The sequence below is a fragment of the Oncorhynchus gorbuscha genome, linkage group LG14 (assembly GCF_021184085.1).
Source record: "Oncorhynchus gorbuscha isolate QuinsamMale2020 ecotype Even-year linkage group LG14, OgorEven_v1.0, whole genome shotgun sequence".
Classification (NCBI taxonomy): domain Eukaryota; kingdom Metazoa; phylum Chordata; class Actinopteri; order Salmoniformes; family Salmonidae; genus Oncorhynchus; species Oncorhynchus gorbuscha.
The window spans coordinates 54015743-54035447 of record NC_060186.1 but is presented as its reverse complement, the minus strand read 5'-3'; the positions used below and the strand labels follow the sequence as shown (position 1 = coordinate 54035447).

General features: G+C 43.9%; 1 protein-coding gene across 2 annotated transcripts in view; it reads right to left on the bottom strand.

The window, feature by feature from the left end:
- The window catches only part of LOC123995114 (protein stum homolog), a 41397-nt gene that overhangs the window by 11499 nt on the left and 10193 nt on the right, over window positions 1–19705 (bottom strand). For both annotated transcript variants that reach the window (XM_046298455.1, XM_046298456.1), the window contains exon 2: window positions 8564–8743. In XM_046298455.1, coding sequence (XP_046154411.1) covers window positions 8564–8743 — 180 coding nt within the window. The remainder of the gene's footprint in view (window positions 1–8563; window positions 8744–19705) is intronic.

Sequence of the window (19705 nt, the reverse complement as noted above, 5' to 3'; positions counted from 1 at the left end):
TTGAGGGCACATCAGACGGAATTATATCGGCAGACCAGTCATGATGGATCGGCGCTATGATGACGTCGCGTCCCGTGCTAAGATATGATCAATACAATTGGATGTCGCAGATCCAACACTATTGGTATGCACTCTAGTCGGGTGAGCGATAACCTGGGTCATATTATAGGCTTTAGTCACAGTTAGAAGCTTCCTATTGAGAGGATAGCTAGTTGCTAACCAGTCACTGTTCAGGCCATGCGGAAAATAGTCCTCCCTGTTAACATCACACACACTATCAAGCATTGCACACATATTATCCAAATCCTGACTGTTATCACTTGGTGGCCTATTGCAGCACCCCAAAATAAGAGGCTTTAGATGAGGCAGATGAACTTGTAACCACAACACTTCAACAACTTTTGACATGAGATCCCATCTAAGCTTTACAGGAATACGGCTCTGGATATACTGTATACCGCAACACCCCTTCCATAGGCATTCCTGTCCTTTCTGTAGATGTTATATCCTTGTATTGCTACTGATGTATCATCAAATGAATTATCTAGGTGAGTTTCAGAGATGAACAGCATATGAACGTTATCGTTAGCAAGTTATTGATTTCATTATCCTTATTTCTAAGGCTAACTATATTAATATGGGCTATTCTTAGCCCTATCCTGGGTAGCTTATCGGAGATAGACATAATATGGAGAAAAATATATAAGTAAAATAAAAACATTGTTAGCTAGTAGTCAGTTAATCAGGCACTTGTGAATGTTAGTTGGTGTATATATATATATTATTATATATACAGTGCCTTGCGAAAGTATTCGGCCCCCTTGAACTTTGCGACCTTTTGCCACATTTCAGGATTCAAACATAAAGATATAAAACTGTATTTTTTTGTGAAGAATCAACAACAAGTGGGACACAATCATGAAGTGGAACGACATTTGTTGGATATTTCAAACTTTTTTAACAAATCTGAAAAATTTGGGCATGCAAAATAATTCAGCCCCTTTACTTTCAGTGCAGCAAACTCTCTCCAGAAGTTCAGTGAGGATCTCTGAATGATCCAATGTTGACCTAAATGACTAATGATGATAAATACAATCCACCTGTGTGTAATCAAGTCTCCGTATAAATGCACCTGCACTGTGATAGTCTCAGAGGTCCGTTAAAAGCGCAGAGAGCATCATGAAGAACAAGGAACACACCAGGCAGGTCCGAGATACTGTTGTGAAGAAGTTTAAAGCCGGATTTGGATACAAAAAGATTTCCCAAGCTTTAAACATCCCAAGGAGCACTGTGCAAGTGATAATATTGAAATGGAAGGAGTATCAGACCACTGCAAATCTACCAAGACCTGGCCGTCCCTCTAAACATTCAGCTCATACAAGGAGAAGACTGATCAGAGATGCAGCCAAGAGGCCCATAATCACTCTGGATGAACTGCAGAGATCTACAGCTGAGGTGGGAGACTCTGTCCATAGGACAACAATCAGTCGTATATTGCACAAATCTGGCCTTTATGGAAGAGTGGCAAGAAGAAAGCCATTTCTTAAAGATATCCATAAAAGGTGTTGTTTAAAGTTTGCCACAAGCCACCTGGGAGACACACCAAACATGTGGAAGAAGGTGCTCTGGTCAGATGAAAATGGAACTTTTTGGCAACAATGCAAAACGTTATGTTTGACGTAAAAGCAACACAGCTCATCACCCTGAACACAACATCCCCACTGTCAAACATGGTGGTGGCAGCATCATTATTTGGGCCTGCTTTTCTTCAGCAGGGACAGGGAAGATGGTTAAAATTGATGGAAAGATGGATGGAGCCAAATACAGGACCATTCTGGAAGAAAACCTGATGGAGTCTGCAAAAGACCCAAGACTAAGATGGAGATTTGTCTTCCAACAAGACAATGGTCCAAAACATAAAGCAAAATCTACAAAGGAATGGTTCAAAAATAAACATATCCAGGTGTTAGAATGGCCAAGTCAAAGTCCAGACCTGAATCCAATCGAGAATCTGTGGAAAGAACTGAAAACTGCTGTTCACAAATGCTCTCCATCCAACCTCACTGAGCTCGAGCTGTTTTGCAAGGAGGAATGGGAAAACATTACCCCAAGCGACTTACAGCTGTAATCGCAGCAAAAGGTGGCGCTACAAAGTATTAACTTAAGGGGGCTGAATAATTTTGCACGCCCAATTTTTCAGTTTTGGATTTGTTAAAAAAGTTTGAAATATTCAATAAATGTCGTTCCACTTCATGATTGTGTCCCACTTGTTGTTGATTCTTCACAAAAAAATACAGTTTTATATCTTTATGTTTGAAGCCTGAAATGTGGCAAAAGGTCGCAAAGTTCAAGGGGGCCGAATACTTTCGCAAGGCACTGTATATATGTGTGTGTGTGTGTGTGTGTGTGTGTGTGTGTGTGTGTGTGTGTGTGTGTGTGTGTGTGTGTGTGTGTGTGTGTGTGTGTGTGTGTGTGTGTGTGTGTGTGTGTGTGTGTGTGTGTGTGTGTGTGTGTGTGTGTGTGTGTGTGTGATGTTGGGCTGAAGCTACTGACCCGGAAGCTTGACTCCCTCCGTCATTCCAGGCTTTTGGGAGGGAGGGTGGACAATGAGCTTGTTGTAGCAGATGTAAACAATGTCCCCACACCCCCTGGCAGCTTTTATAGCTGGGAAGTCCTCGTCGAGGAAGATTTTAATTCCTCTCAAGTTCTTGTCTCTCTCCAGAACAGCCATCTTGTCCTTGAACCTTAGGACCTTGACCACTATCGGCCTGGGTCTGTCACCTGGGCTCGTTACCGGTTTTTTAGAACTGTGGGTGCGATCCACCTCAATCTTCCTATGATCCATCTGCAGCTTTTCGGTGATAATTTTCCTCACTTTGTCCCTAGACTCCTACCAGGTCTCAAGTGGAGTCTCTTGTAGGCCATCCACAACATTGTTATTCCTCCTGGATTGTCCCTCGATAGTCTGTTTTCCCAGTCACCTGTAATAATGATTCACAGACAGTTCTGTCATCTCACGTGGACTTACAGTTTGTTGTCATCTTGCTGCAAGTCTCTTTCATGACATACACCTCTCCCTGGAAGAACTGCAAACTGTTCTTAAAGTCTAGGACCTCTGGTAAGATCGCCCATTCTTTTGTTAGTTGAGTCCACCAGTTTTGGACAAATCATTTGAGGCAATTTTCCTGTTGCTGTAATAATTGCTTGGACATCTTGTTGATTTAAAAGATCACGCTCCTGTGTTAGCAAAACACTGTCCTCTCCATTACTCCAACCTTCTTTAACTTTGTGCGGCATGATGGTAGCAATGTAGGCTAGTGCTGGTACTCCACAGGGTTCCAGCCAACACAGCTTGCAGTGCCGATAGAAATAATAACAAAGAGTAGGTCCCAGCCACAAACGCTAAGTGAGGTCTATACGCCAAGTAACTCATGCACAATGGGAGCCAAAATTCTAGTATTTTGACATTCTCATTCATAAAAACGCATTTAGCAATGCAATTCAATCTGCAGTGAGCAATGAAGAGAGAGGGCGATAGATAATTACGGTATCCATCAAACCACACAAAAAATATCTATCTGTTGGGGCTGTGGCTGGAAAGTGTTCAGGGACAGAGTATTACTATAATACCATACCAACCCTCTATGAACAGGAGTGTTCCTGGACAGGACATGTGGTCAAGAAAAACTCATAACACTGTCCATGAACACATGATATGATACAATTTATTGTCCTATGGGGATATTTGACCTGGAAAATTAAAGTGTGCTGCTGCTTCCACATAAATAAACACATATATACATACAGTTGAAGCAGGAAGTTTACATACACATAGGTTGGAGTCATGAAACCTCATTTTTCAACCACAAGGCAATGCTGCCAAATACTAATTGAGTGTATGTAAACTTCTGACCCATTGGGAATGTGATGAAAGAAATAAAAGTAGAAATAAATAATTCTCTCTGCTATTATTCTGACATTTCACATCCTTACAATAACGTGGTGATCCTAACTGACCTAAGACGGGGAGTTTTTACTATGATTAAATGTCAGGAATTGTGAAAAACTGAGTTTAAATGTATAAGGGCATAAACTGGGTCAAGACGCCAGCAGAGTAAGTAGACCTTCATGTAGTAAAATAAATATTATAAATAAATAAATAAATAAAAAAAGACCTACAACACTTTTAAAAGCACATTACTGAACACTAGTGAGACTCATGTCACCTACGGTAGGCCGACAGTATATTTGTTGCAACTAAAATGTAGTTGAAATAAGCATCTGCATGTTTGCCTGGCATGGATCGTTCGTCGCCCTTTTCAACCCCGCCAATGCCGCCTGATTCTCCGTCAATGACGTGACTCTCAGCCAATAATTACATTTAGAGGATTGGAGCTAAATTCATATCTAAGGGGCATTTTATGTTAGGGCAAATCTGCTCTGTGAGAATATCTAAGGGTCTTTTACTCTAATTATAATTCAGGGTTAATAATAATAACAATAATAATTATAGCTTTGTAAATAAGGATGCATAATGAAAAGAAAATTACATGTGCAAAAGATGGTGGTATATATTTTTAACCAATTTTCTTTAACCTATTTTGGTCTTCAATGTAGGGCCGACAGACAAGTTCCTTGTTTTATTTATTTTATATAACTGAAAGTGAAACCAACTTTCTATGGCTTAAAAAAAACAACTCTATTTTGGAGATGATTTCATTTCAAATAACCGAAAGTGAGCAATTGTAATGTGGGGTGGCAGGTAGCCTAGTGGTTAGGGCTGGGCCAGTAACTGAAAGGTTGCTAGATCGAATCCGTGAGCAAACAAGGTAAAAATCTGTTGTTCTGCCCCTGAACAAGGCAATTAACCCGCTGCTCCTAGGCTGTCATTGTAAATAAGAATTTATTCTTAACTGACTTGCCTAGTTAAATAAAAGGACATTCTTGAACATGGGGTGGGACATTCTTGAACATGCGGTGAGACATTCTTCCTAATTTGTAAATAAAGCCATTTAGATGATTTATTTCTGATTTTAGAGGGAGAGAAACCAAAAGCCCACCGTGCCTATTTTTGGGAAAATCGTCAGTCCACATGTCAAGTGAAATTTCCCCATTGAGTTAGATAGAGTTCAGTGTGTCAAATCGGAGGGCCTGTTGTCCGGACCTCTGGCAGCCTCTATGAGGGTGCCACAAGGTTCAATTCTTGGGCCGACTCTTTTCTCTGTATATATTAATGATGTCGCTCTTACTGCTGGTGAGTCTCTGATCCACCTCTATGCAGACAAACCCTTCTGTATACATCTGGCCCTTCTTTAGACACTGTGCTAACAAACCTCCAAACGAGCTTCAACGCCATACAAGACTCCTTACGTGGCCTCCAACTGCTCTTAAATGCTAGTAAAACTAAGTGCATGCTCTTCAACCGATTGCTGCCCGCACCTTTTACAAAATAGCCCCAACACTCTACTCAGCAAATTGGATGTAGTCTATCACAGTGCCATCCGTTTTATCACCAAAGCCCCATATACCACCCACCACTGCGACCTGTATGCTCTCGTTGGCTGGCCCTCACTACATATCCGTCGCCAAACCCACTGGCTCCAGATCATCTATACGTCTTTGCTATGTAAAGCCCCACCTTATCTCAGCTCACTAGTCACCATAGCAACACCCACCCGTAGCACACGCTCCAGCAGTTATATTGCACTGGTCATCCCCAAAGCCAACACTTCCTTTGGCCGCCTTGCCTTCCAGTTCTCTGCTTCCAATTGACATGAACGAATTGCAAAAATCTCTGAAGCTGGAGTCTTATACCTCCCTCTCTAAACATCAGCTGTCTGAGCAGCTTACCGATCACTGTACCTGTAAATAGTACACCTGACTATCTCATCCCCATATTATTACTTACCCTCTTGCTATTTTGCACCCCAGTATCTCTACTTGCACATCATCATCTGCATATCTATCACTCCAGTGTTAATGCTAAATTGTAATTATTTTTGCCTCTAGGGCCTATTTATTGCCTACCTCCCTACTCTTCTACATTTGCACACACTGTACATAGATTTGTCTATTTTTATTTTATTTTGTGTGTTTGACTGTACGTTTGTTTCTGTGTAACTCTGAGTTGTTGTTTTTGTCGCACAGCTTTGCTTTATCTTGGCCAGGTCGCAGTTGTAAATGACAACTTGTTCTCAACTGGCCTACCTGGTTAAATAAAGATGATTTTTTAAAAGTTTTATTTGGTATTTACCCAAGTTCTCTCTTAACTCCAGGACCACCAACAGTTTTTGTGGTTGTTGCCTGATGCAGGACTCTAGTGCCAGAGGAGAGACTTTCAGACTGAAAATGCCTCCATTAATTGCCACAGTTTAGACTACCGATAGATCAGCGTTCTAACTCCACCTTGTGATGGAGTGGTGCAATGATAGAATGCCACCATCTACCACTAACGATCACGGCATAAGCTCAAAACTTTTGAAGGAAGAACCACTGTACTTCTGCTGCAGAGGACAAGTTCATTACAGTTATCTGCAGCTCAGATTGCAGCCCAAATAAATGCTTCACAGAGTTCAAGTAACAGACACATCTCAACATTAACTGTTCAGAGGGGACTGCTTGAATCAGACCTTCAAGGTCGAATTGCTGCAAAGAAACCACTACTAAAGGACACCAATAAGAAGAAGAGACTTGCTTGGGCCAAGTCACATTAGCAATGGACATTAGACCGGTGGAAATCTGTCCTTTGGTCTGATGAGTCCAAATTTAAGATTTTTGGTTCCAACCGCGGTGTCTTTATGAAACGCAGAGTAGGTGAACGAATGATGTCCACATGTGTGGTTCCCACTGTGAAGCATGGAGGAGGTGTGATGGTGTGGGGGTACTTTGTTGGTGACACTGTCTGTGATTTATTTAGATTTCAAGGCACACATTTACATTTACATTACATTTAAGTCATTTAGCAGACGCTCTTATCCAGAGCGACTTACAAATTGGTGCATTCACACTTAACCAGCATGGCTACCACAGCATTCTGCAGCAATATGCCATCTTATCTGATTTGTGTTTAGTGGGACTATAATTTGTTTTCAACAGGACAATGACCCATTACACCTCCAGGCTGTGTAAGGGCTATTTGACCAAGAAGGAGAGTAATGGAGTGCTGCATCAGACAGAAGGAGAGTAATGGAGTGCTGCATCAGAAAGAATGAGAGTAATGGAGTGCTGCATCAGACAGAAGGAGAGTAATGGAGTGCTGCATCAGACAGAAGGAGAGTAATGGAGTGCTGCATCAGACAGAAGGAGAGTAATGGAGTGCTGCATCAGACAGAAGGAGAGTAATGGAGTGCTGCATCAGACAGAAGGAGAGTAATGGAGTGCTGCATCAGAAAGAATGAGAGTAATGGAGTGCTGCATCAGAAAGAATGAGAGTAATGGAGTGCTGCATCAGAAAGAATGAGAGTAATGGAGTGCTGCATCAGAAAGAAGGAGAGTAATGGAGTGCTGCATCAGAAGACCTGGCCTCCACAATCATCCGACCTCAACTGTTAGAAAAGCATTCCTCATGACGCTGGTTGAGAGAATGCCAAGATGTGCAAAGCTGTCATCAAAGCAAAGGGTGGCTACTTTGAAGAATCTCAAACATAAAATATATTTTGATTTGTCTTAGACTTGTTTGGTTACTAGTTCATAGTTTTGATGTCTTCACTATTATTCTGCAATGTCAAACATAGTAAAAATAGAGAAAAACCCTTGAATGAGTAGGTGTGTCCAAACTTTTTATTGGTGATTTAAGGCCTATGGGCCAGGCTCCAGTCCTACCTCGGTGTCTCTTTTACTGTTTAGACATTTTATTGGTGATTTAAGCCCTATGGGTCAGGCTCCAGTCCTACCTCGGTGTCTCTTTTACTGTTTAGACATTTTATTGGTGATTTAAGGCCTATGGGCCAGGCTCCAGTCCTACCTCGGTGTCTCTTTTACTGTTTAGACATTTTATTGGTGATTTAAGGCCTATGGGCCAGGCTCCAGTCCTACCTCGGTGTCTCTTTTACTGTTTAGACATTTTATTGGTGATTTAAGGCCTATGGGCCAGGCTCCAGTCCTACCTCCAGTCCTACCTCGTGTCTCTTTTACTGTTTAGACATTTTATTGGTGATTTAAGGCCTATGGGCCAGGCTCCAGTCCTACCTCGGTGTCTCTTTTACAGTTTAAACATTTTATTGGTGATTTAAGGCCTATGGGCCAGGCTCCAGTCCTACCTCGGTGTCTCTTTTACTGTTTAGACATTTTACTGACAGGGGGGGGACAAAGGAATGTTTGTATATGTTCAGCCTGCATCTAGGCAACCTATAACGCCACCCTAATGGCATCAGCTGAAAATCTGTGTTCAGTACATGTGTGGGGTACGATATGACCTTTCTGGACCTTTTCTGACCCGTCTTATGATGGTCTGCTCGAAAATGTCCTGTATAGACCTGTGATACACAACAATAAGCTTTATACACATAGACTTTCAAAAGTGAAATCAATCACGTCTAAAGGCATGATACATAGTGACACATACTTGCCAGGATGACCATGTCCATGCCCCAGAATATACTCATGATCCAGCCCACCATGACGATGGCCGTGAGGATCTGGATGAAGGCTGCTGCGATGTTCAGCCAGAACACACAGCATATGTGGCGGTCGGGCAGGTCCGTCCGCGCTCCGCACAGCACCGTGAAGGCCGACACGAATGTACCTGCGGAGAGAAGACGCAGGTGTAAAGGCGCATGGAACACACGCACACACACACACACACACACACACACACACACACACACACACACACACACACACACACACACACACACACACACACACACACACACACACACACACACACACACACACACACACACACACACACACACACACACACACACAAAATATTAGGACTCTGATGATCAAAGAGAGAGGGAACAGGTCAAAGGATGTTTCAAATACAGTATTAATTCACATGCAGCAGTGCAACACTATGTAAACTGACTTATGGCCCAAAACATTGTCCAGTCAATTAGGAAAAAGTTCAATAATACGCTTGAAGAATACCACAGCTGGTTTACTCTGTCGAGGTCAATGGCGGCAGTATAGTGAGCATGTTTGTGCCTATGGTGATCTGAACCGTGTTGAAGTGTTTCCAGAATCTGAACTATTCTCAATGGTTAAATGCCAGGCCTCTAAATCAATGTTACTTTCGCAAAAAAAACAAACAAAAAAAACATCCAAAGGAAGTGAACAAATAAATATTCTCCCATTTTCCCACTATTTTTCATTTGAATCTGTCTTATCAAATGAGCCATACAATTAATCATACTGGAGATTCCAACGAGACACAGAGTAAGTACACTGCCAGAGATCTGCCTCCCTTTCCCTTTAAAGCGGGCCAATCAGGCTAAGAATAGCCTCCACATTTCGTCTGTAGGCAGATAAACATGATTTACAGGGAAAGAGCTCAACAATCAACAGACAGCAGCAGGGGACTAGCAGTCCTTGTGTTCACTGTTCCTGTGCCAAGTTTGGCTTGTTCAGATGAGACCATTTCATAATTGCATCAGAATGGTAGGTTCAATTTTACACAACATCTAATTTAGGAGAACTATACTTTATCAGACTTGTGAAATGCTCTTTAATTGATTGATATAAGGATTTCATCCAAATAATTTAGAGGGTTATGTATGTGAGAATGAACATGACAGATCAGTTGATTTCAGACTGACTTGACATGCTGCTTAATTGCTGTCCTTTTCAAATCAAGGTTATATCCTACTGGAAATTCATCCATACCATACTGATCTAGAGATAATCAAATTATGCCATGGTGAGAGATGATGCAAAATTGTCTCCTCTCAGTAATTATAAATATGAACAACAAATCCTCTGACAGGCCCAGTGCAGCCAAAAACAAGATTTTCCTGTGTTTTATATACTCTATAATGTACCCCCCACGACCAGAAACTGCACCTAGCCTCAAAACAACCCTTTTTATCCCTTTTGTTTTTACACTGCTGCTACTTGCTGTTTATCTATGCATAGTCACCTTACCCCTACCTACATGTACAAATTACCTCAACTAACCTGTACCCCCGCACATTGACATGGTACCGGTACCCCTGTATATAGCCTCGTTATTTTAATAAACTGCATTGTTGGTTAATCTCAGTAAAGTCTACTCCTGTTGTATTCGGAGCATGTGACAGATACAATTTGATTGGTTTTGATTAGATTTAATTAGTACAGGCCAATTCCACATACCATACAATTCAATGCACGAAGACTACTTTGAACAATTTTCACAGAAAACTTTGCACCTGCACTGCTTAAGTAAATATGCTTTTGTCAAACTTTCAGTGGACATTTTTAAAAGTAGTCCTTGTGCATAGAGTTATATGGTGTGTTAAAATTTGCAATCATTGGTGTTTTGTTTGGAATACATTTTAAAGTGAGAAATCTCAGTGTCAGCATCACTGTTACCATGGAATTGCCCTACAGCATGTGGTCACAGATAGTAAGAGCTTTCTGCAATGACACTTATAATAACATACATCGTTAAAGCTGTCATTAGAACAAAACATTTGGGGTGGCAGGTAGTCTAGTGGTTAGAGTGTTGGACTAGTAACTGAAAGGTTGCTAGATCAAATCCCTGAGCTGACAAGGTACAAATCTGTTGTTCTGTCCCTGAACAAGGCAGTTAACCCACTGTTCCTAGGCCATTGTTGGAAATTATAATTTTTCTTAACTGACTTTCCTAGTCAAATAAAATAGGTAAAGACTAGAAACACAAATAAAAGTCCAACCACTTTTGGTGGAATTTCAATCAATAATCTTTGTCACACTGTTTCGCTTGTCTCCACCCCTGTTGCCCATTATCCTGTGTTTGTCTGTTGCCAGTGTGTCTTGTCAAGCCTACCAGTGTTTTTCTCTCTAGTCCCTGTTTTCTAGTTTTCCCAGATTTGACTATTCTGCCTGCCCTGACCCTGAGCCTTCCTGCCATTCTGTACCTTTCGAACTCTGCTCTGGATTACTGGTCTGAGTCTGCCTGACCTTGACCTGTCATTTGCTCCCTGTTTTTGTAATAAACGTTTGTAACTGTCTCCATCTGGGTCTTATCCTGAGGTCTGATAGTACGAACTGGTGATGACTTACGTTGCAGGCTCAGACCAGCTCCGCAACGCCATCTCCTCTCATGGAGCCACCATTAATAGACATGAGGAGATACTCAGAGGTCTAATGGACTGTATTCAAGACTGTGCCTTGAATACAGTGCTGAAGCAATTCTGTGGATTGTCTACCGGTCCTTTAAATAGACCAGGCTCATCAGTAGTTTATGAGTACTCTGGGATGCCACACTGTGAGTTTTTCTTCTCCACTTATTCGCACCCCTCTCCATGCCAACCTGCTGTTGGGTGACTCAGTCTAAATCTCTCTGGGTTCTCATTGACTCTGGGGCCAACGAGAGTTCCATGGACGCCACCCTGGTGTCTGAGCTGGGCATCCCCACTCAGCCCCTCTCCAGTCCCCTGGACGTTAGAGCACTGGATGGGCACTCCATAGGCAGGGTTACCCACAATACTACTCCTATCCACCTGCGTGTGTCCCGGAACCACAGTGAGTCTATACAGTTTATGCTCATCAAGTCTCCTCAGGTTCCCATGGTATTGGGGTGTTCTTGGCTCTAGCACCACAATCCCCTTATCAACTGGACTGTGGGTACTATTGGGGGCTGGAGCCCGTTCTGCCATGCCCATCGCCTGAAGTCGGCGCAGCCTGCCTCGGGAACATCTTCCTGTGGGCTCGGAAGAAGCCTCTGACCTCTCAACTGTTCCCGTGGTAGTACCAGGATCTCTGGAAGGTTTTCAGCAAGGCCCGGGCCACTTCGCTTCTTCCGCATCAACCCTATGACTACAGGATCGACCTTCTCCCGTGCACTACACTACGGCTGTATTTACTGTCGGGTCCGGAGACCAAGGCTATGGAGACGTGCATCGAGGACTTCCTGGCTGCAGGGGGTATCCATCCTTCTGCCTCCCCCTCGGCGCCTGTGCATTGACTCCCTGGGCCTCAATGACATCACGGTTTAAAAAAACGTTACCCGCTACCACTCATCGCATCGGCTTTCGAGCCGCTCCAGGGGACCACTATCTTCTCTAAGTAAGACCTGCAGAAGACCTTCCACCAAGGAAAAGTTACAGGAAGGTGACGAGTGGAAGACAGCCTTTAACACTGCTAGTGGACACTATGAATACCTGGTGATGCCATTCGGTTTGACCAATGCTCCTGCTCTGTTCCACGCCCTAGTTAATGACATTCTCAGGGACATGTTGAACCGGTTTGTGTTCATCTACCGCAACGATATCCTCATCTTTTCCCGCTCAGTTTAAGAACCCGTTCTCCATGTCCGACAAGTCCTCCAGTGTCTCCTGGAGAACCAGCTGTTTACCAAAGCAGAAATTTGCGACTTCCATTGCTCCATCATGTCCTTCCTTGGATACATCATCGCTGCTGGGAATGTGCAGATGGATCTGGGAAAGGTGAGCGCTGTGGTGGCTTGGCCCCAACCCACGTCCAGAGCGCAGCTGCACGTTTCAGGCAAGCTCGATGGGCCCTGTTGTTCACCCGGTTCAACTTCACCATCTCCTAATGCCCGGGGTCTAAGAATGTTAAGCTGGACGTGCTTTGATGCCGCAATTGTCCTGCTTCTACACCGTTGGACATTCTTCCTACCTCGTGCCTGGCGGCTACCCTCATCATGGGTACAGAGAAACAGGTCCATGAGGCTCAGCGTTCCCAACCGGACCCCGGGGGGCCTAACGGACACCGTGGCCTTTGTGCGACAACACTTTTGGTGGCCCATCATAGTTCCGGATGTCTCTGCTTTCGTCTGCACTGTCTGTGCTCAGAACTAGAGGTCGACCGATTAATCGGAATGACCGATTAATTAGGGCCGATTTCAAGTTTTCATGACAATCGGAAATCGGTATTTTTGGGCGCCGATTTGCCGATTTCTTTTTTAAAATAGCTTTATTTAACTAGGCAAGTCAGTCAAGAACACATTCTTATTTTCAATGACGGCCTAGGAACGGTTGGTTAACTGCCTCGTTCAGGGGCAGAACGACAGATTTTCACCTTGTCAGCTCGGGGGATCCAATCTTGCAACCTTACAGTTACTAGTCCAACGCAATAACGACCTGCCTCTCTCTCGTTGCACTCCACAAGGAGACTGCCTGTTACACGAATGCGGTAAGCCAGGGTAATTTGCTAGCTAGCATTAACCTTATCTTATAAAAATCATTCAATCATAATCACTAGTTAACTACACATGGTTGATGATATTACTAGATATTATCTAGCGTGTCCTGCGTTGCATATAATCTGACTGAGCATACAAGCATATAAGTATCTAAGTATCTGACTGAGTGGTGGTAGGCAGAAGCAGGCGCGTAAACATTCATTCAAACAGCATTTTCATGCGTTTTGCCAGCAGCTCTTCGTTGTGCGTCAAGCATTGTGCTGTTTATGACTTCAAGCCTATCAACTCCCAAGATGAGGTTGGTGTAACCGAAGTGAAATGGCTAGCTAGTTAGCGCGTGCTAATAGCGTATCAGACGCCACTCGCTCTGAGCCTTCTAGTAGTTGTTACCCTTGCTCTGCATGGGTAACGCTGCTTCGATGGTGGCTGTTGTCGATGTGTTGCTGGTTCGAGCCCAGGGAGGAGCGAGGAGAGGGGAGAGGGACGGAAACTATACTGTTACACTGGCAATACTAAAGTGCCTATAAGAACATCCAATAGTCAAAGGTATATGCAATACAAATCGTATAGACAGAAATAGTCCTATAATTCCTATAATAACTACAACCTAAAACTTCTTACCTGGGAATATTGAAGACTAAAAGGAACCACCAGCTTTCATATGTTTTCATGTTCTGAGTAAGGAACTGAAACGTTAGCTTTCTTACATAGCACATATTGCACTTGTACTTTCATCTCCAACACTTTGTTTTTGCATTATTTAAACCAAATTCAACATGTTTCATTATTTACTTGAGGCTAAATTGATTTGATTGATGTATTATATTAAGTTAAAATAAATGTTCATTCAGTATTGTTGTAATTGTCATTACTTAAAAAATATATATGCAAAAAAATAGGCAGATTAATCGGTATCGGCTTTTTTTTTTGGGTCCTCCAATAATCGGTATCGGCGTTGAAAAATCATAATCGGTCGATCTCTACTCAGAACAAGACCCCTCTGCCTGCCCTTGACCTGTCGTTTGCCTGCCCTCTGTTTTTGTAAACTTTTGTTACTTCGAACTGTCTGCATTTGGGTCTTATCCTGAGGTCTAATACTCTCCTCTGTTTCTGTCTCTGTTCCTGTCTCCCTCTCTCACTCAACCCCCCACCCCATCCCTCCCCCGCCCACCCCTGCACAGAGTCTGTGTGTGGAGTGAGACAGGGGGATGGTGAGTGTCATCGTCCTCATGCATTAAGCCGCTGATGAATGTAATTTTCTCAAGCGTTCACACTTAGTGCCCACTGAAAAAGTGGGAGGTTAATTATACTGTTTAGTCCTTGTTTTTTGACGACAAGAGAGAAATAGAAAACTCTCACTGCGAGTGGCCTTGGAAGGGACCACTTGTGACAGAATTAGAGGGGAACTCATCTGAGCTGAAGAAGCAGAGAGAGAGAGAGAGAGAGAGAGAGAGAGATGAGAGAGAGAGACCTTTTTAAACACTCAAACAATGTCAACAGTACTGAGCACCAATGAGTGTCTCATGTTGTTCCACACTTCAGTCCAGGGACTAATTTGTTGGATAATCTAAAAAGCTTGTCCTTCATGATTTCAAGCTACTCGTTTGTGCTATTCAAAGCATTGTTTTTCACATTTATGATTAAACATTGTTCATGGTGTAGTTCCAGAATGATTCAAAAAGGTCATTTCCACACAACATTTAGATACCCTGTCTTTGTAAAGTAAATCTACTAATACTCGGGTGGCACCAAATAAATTAAGAAACTTGATTCTAGCCAAAGGCCCTAAAGAGTTCACAGGCTGGTATTTACTAACCCACACAGAAACAGAAAACTGGATATGCTGAGATTGAAATAGAAAATGACCTCTGCTAAATTTAACCTTGGCTAAAAACATACTCCCCCTGCCTCAACAACCGCCCCCCTTCCCATCCCTTCTCCAATCCCATCCCCACTCACTCACTCACTCACTCACTCACTCACTCACTCACTCACTCACTCACTCACTCACTCACTCACTCACTCACTCACTCACTCGGCCCTAGCCTTTTTTGGCGACCCAAGTGAAATTTTGTTCTGAGCATCAACAACATAATGCGACCACCCCGTCTCGACAATGGAGAGAAGAAAATTACATTTTGGAGTTAATTTCCTGCAATTCTACAGATTATGCCATGGAATGTAGAGAAAATGTTTCAGTGTTAAAGCAAGTATGCTGCAATTCTACACATTTTGGCATGGGGCAGAGGGAAGATTTTTTAAATTTTATAACAAATTTCATGCAATTCTACTCATTTTGCCATGGGGTGGCTTTTCTACTCAATTTGCCATATAGTGGAGAGAATGTTTGCAGTTTTGAATACGATATCTGAGTGAGTGTGACAAACAAAATCCCCCCCTCCTCGACGGTAATTTGACAATGGTTACTACAAGTTTAGATAGCTGGCAAGAGTAACTTACCAATCTAAAAAATGTTAGCTGACATGGGCTAATTGAGTCACTGTCAGTGACTGACAACAAGAGAAAAATTGCTGATGCACAACCAAATTTCAAATTGCAACTTCTGTATTGTACTATTCTAACTCTCAACATTAAGTTGAGACCCCAACAGTTTTTCTTGGGGGGTTCATCTGCGGGCCTAGAAAATGGGGTCCGTGGCCACCAGTTGCCCATCCCTGCTCTAGCACTAGCTGACACAGCCGATCAATCATTCACCCATGCAACCACCCCCACTTCCGGCGCCGACTGAGATGGCCGCCTCGCTTCGCGTTCCTAGGAAACTATGCAGTTTTTTGTTTTTTTACGTGTTATTTCTTACATTAGTACCCCAGGTCATCTTAGGTTTCATTACATACAGTCGAGAAGAACTACTGAATATAAGATCAGCGTCAACTCACCATCAGTACGACCAAGAATATGTTTTCCGCGACGCGGATCCTGTGTTCTGCCTTACAAACAGGACAACAGAATGGATCGCATGCAGCGACCCAAGGAAACGACTCCGAAAAAGAGGGAAACGCGGCGGTGTTCTGGTCAGACTCCGAAAAAGGGCACATCGCGCACCACTTCCCAGTATTCTTCTTGCCAATGTCCAGTCTCTCGACAACAAGGTTGATGAAATCCGAGCAAGGGTGGCATTCCAGAGGGACATCAGAGACTGCAACGTTCTCTGCTTTACGGAGACATGGCTTACTGGGAAAACGCTATCCAGGGCGGTACAGCCAACGGGTTTCTCCACGCATCGCGCCGACAGAAACAAACATCTATCTGGTAAGAAGAGTGGAGGGGGCGTATGCCTCATGACTAACGGGACATGGTGTGATGAAGGAAACATACAGGAACTCAAATCCTTCTGTTCACCTGATTTAGAATTCCTCACAATCAAATGTAGACCGCATTATCTTCCAAGAGAATTCTCTTCGATTATAATCACAGCCGTATATATCCCCCAAGCAGACACATCGATGGCTCTGAACGAACTTTATTTAACTCTTTGCAAACTGGAAAACATTTATCCGGAGGCTGCATTCATTGTAGCTGGGGATTTAAAAAAAGCCAATCTGAAAACAAGACTCCCTAAATTTTATCAGCATATCGATTGCGCAACCAGGGGTGGTAAAACCTTGGATCATTGTTACTCTAACTTCCGCGACGCATATAAGGCCCTGCCCCGCCCCCTTTCGGAAAAGCTGACCACGACTCCATTTTGCTGATCCCTGCCTACAGACAGAAATTAAAACAAGAGGCTCCCACGCTGAGGTCTGTCCAACGCTGGTCAGACCAAGCTGACTCTACACTCCAAGACTGCTTCCATCACGTGGACTGGGACATGTTTCGTATTGCGTCAGATGGGAATATTGACGAATACGCTGATTCGGTGTGCGAGTTCATTAGAACGTGCGTCGAAGATGTCGTTCCCATAGCAACGATAAAAACATTCCCTAACCAGAAACCGTGGATTGATGGCAGCATTCGCGTGAAACTGAAAGCGCGAACCACTGCTTTTAATCAGGGCAAGGTGTCTGGCAACATGACTGAATACAAACAGTGCAGCTATTCCCTCCGTAAGGCTATCAAACAAGCTAAGCGTCAGTACAGAGACAAAGTGGAATCTCAATTCAATGGCTCAGACACAAGAGGCATGTGGCAGGGTCTACAGTCAATCACGGACTACAAGATGAAATCCAGCCCAGTCACGGACCAGGATGTCTTGCTCCCAGGCAGACTAAATAACTTTTTTGCCCGCTTTGAGGACAATACAGTGCCACTGACACGGCCTGCAACGGAAACATGCAGTCTCTCCTTCACTGCAGCCGAGGTGAGTAAGACATTTAAACGTGTTAACCCTCGCAAGGCTGCAGGCCCAGACGGCATCCCCAGCCGCGCCCTCCGAGCATGCGCAGACCAGCTGGCCGGTGTGTTTACGGACATATTCAATCAATCCCTATACCAGTCTGCTGTTCCCACATGCTTCAAGAGGGCCACCATTGTTCCTGTTCCCAAGAAAGCTAAGGTAACTGAGCTAAACGACTACCGCCCCGTAGCACTCACTTCCGTCATCATGAAGTGCTTTGAGAGACTAGTCAAGGACCATATCACCTCCACCCTACCTGACACCCTAGACCCACTCCAATTTGCTTACCGCCCAAATAGGTCCACAGACGATGCAATCTCAACCACACTGCACACTGCCCTAACCCACCTGGACAAGAGGAATACCTATGTGAGAATGCTGTTCATCGACTACAGCTCGGCATTCAACACCATAGTACCCTCCAAGCTCGTCATCAAGCTCGAGACCCTGGGTCTCGACCCTGCCCTGTGCAACTGGGTACTGGACTTCCTGACGGGCCGCCCCAGGTGGTGAGGGTAGGCAACAACATCTCCTCCCCGCTGATCCTCAACACGGGGGCCCCACAAGGGTGCGTTCTGAGCCCTCTCCTGTACTCCCTGTTCACCCACGACGGCGTGGCCACGCACGCCTCCAACTCAATCATCAAGTTTGCGGACGACACAACAGTGGTAGGCTTGATTACCAACAACGACGAGACGGCCTACAGGGAGGAGGTGAGGGCCCTTGGAGTGTGGTGTCAGGAAAATAACCTCACACTCAACGTCAACAAAACTAAGGAGATGATTGTGGACTTCAGGAAACAGCAGAGGGAACACCCCCTATCCACATCGATGGAACAGTAGTGGAGAGGGTAGCTAGTTTTAAGTTCCTCGGCATACACATCACAGACAAACTGAATTGGTCCACTCACACTGACAGCGTCGTGAAGAAGGCGCAGCAGCGCCTATTCAACCTCAGGAGGCTGAAGAAATTTGGCTTGTCACCAAAAGCACTCACAAACTTCTACAGATGCACAATCGAGAGCATCCTGGCGGGCTGTATCACCGCCTGGTACGGCAACTGCTCCGCCCTCAACCGTAAGGCTCTCCAGAGGGTAGTGAGGACTGCACAACGCATCACCGGGGCAAACTACCTGCCCTCCAGGACACCTACACCACCCGTTGTTACAGGAAGGCCATAAAGATCATCAAGGACATCAACCACCCGAACCACTGCCTGTTCACCCCGCTATCATCCAGAAGGCGAGGTCAGTACAGGTGCATCAAAGCTGGGACCGAGAGACTGAAAAACAGCTTCTATCTCAAGGCCATCAGACTGTTAAATAGCCACCACTAACATTGAGTGGCTGCTGCCAACACACTGTCATTGACACTGACCCAACTCCAGCCATTTTAATAATGGAAATTGATGGGAAATTATGTAAATATATCACTAGCCACTTTAAACAATGCTACCTTATATAATGTTACTTACCCTACATTATTAATCTCATATGCATATGTATATACTGTACTCTACAACATCGACTGCATCCTTATGTAACACATGTATCACTAGCCACTGTAACTATGCCACTTTGTTTACTTTGTCTACACACTCATCTCATATGTATATACTGTACTCGATACCATCTACTGTATGCTGCTCTGTACCATCACTCATTCATATATCCTTATGTACATGTTCCTTATCCCCTTACACTGTGTATAAGACAGTAGTTTTGGAATTGTTAGTTAGATTACTTGTTGGTTATCACTGCATTGTCGGAACTAGAAGCACAAGCATTTCGCTACACTCGCATTAACATCTGCTAACCATGTGTATGTGACAAATAAAATTTGATTTGATTTGATTTGATTTGATTTTCACTGGGCCTGCCTGCCTACCTGGGCTCAACATCTGCTCTCTCAACAGATCTGCTCTCTCATTATGGCGGCATACTACAACATCCGTGCTCTAGCTGGCTGGAGAGGGCCACATGTCAATTTGTTTGGATTATATCGCCTCCAAACATATTGGGATAGCGTATAACTAGTGGACGGTTAACTTCCATTAAAGCA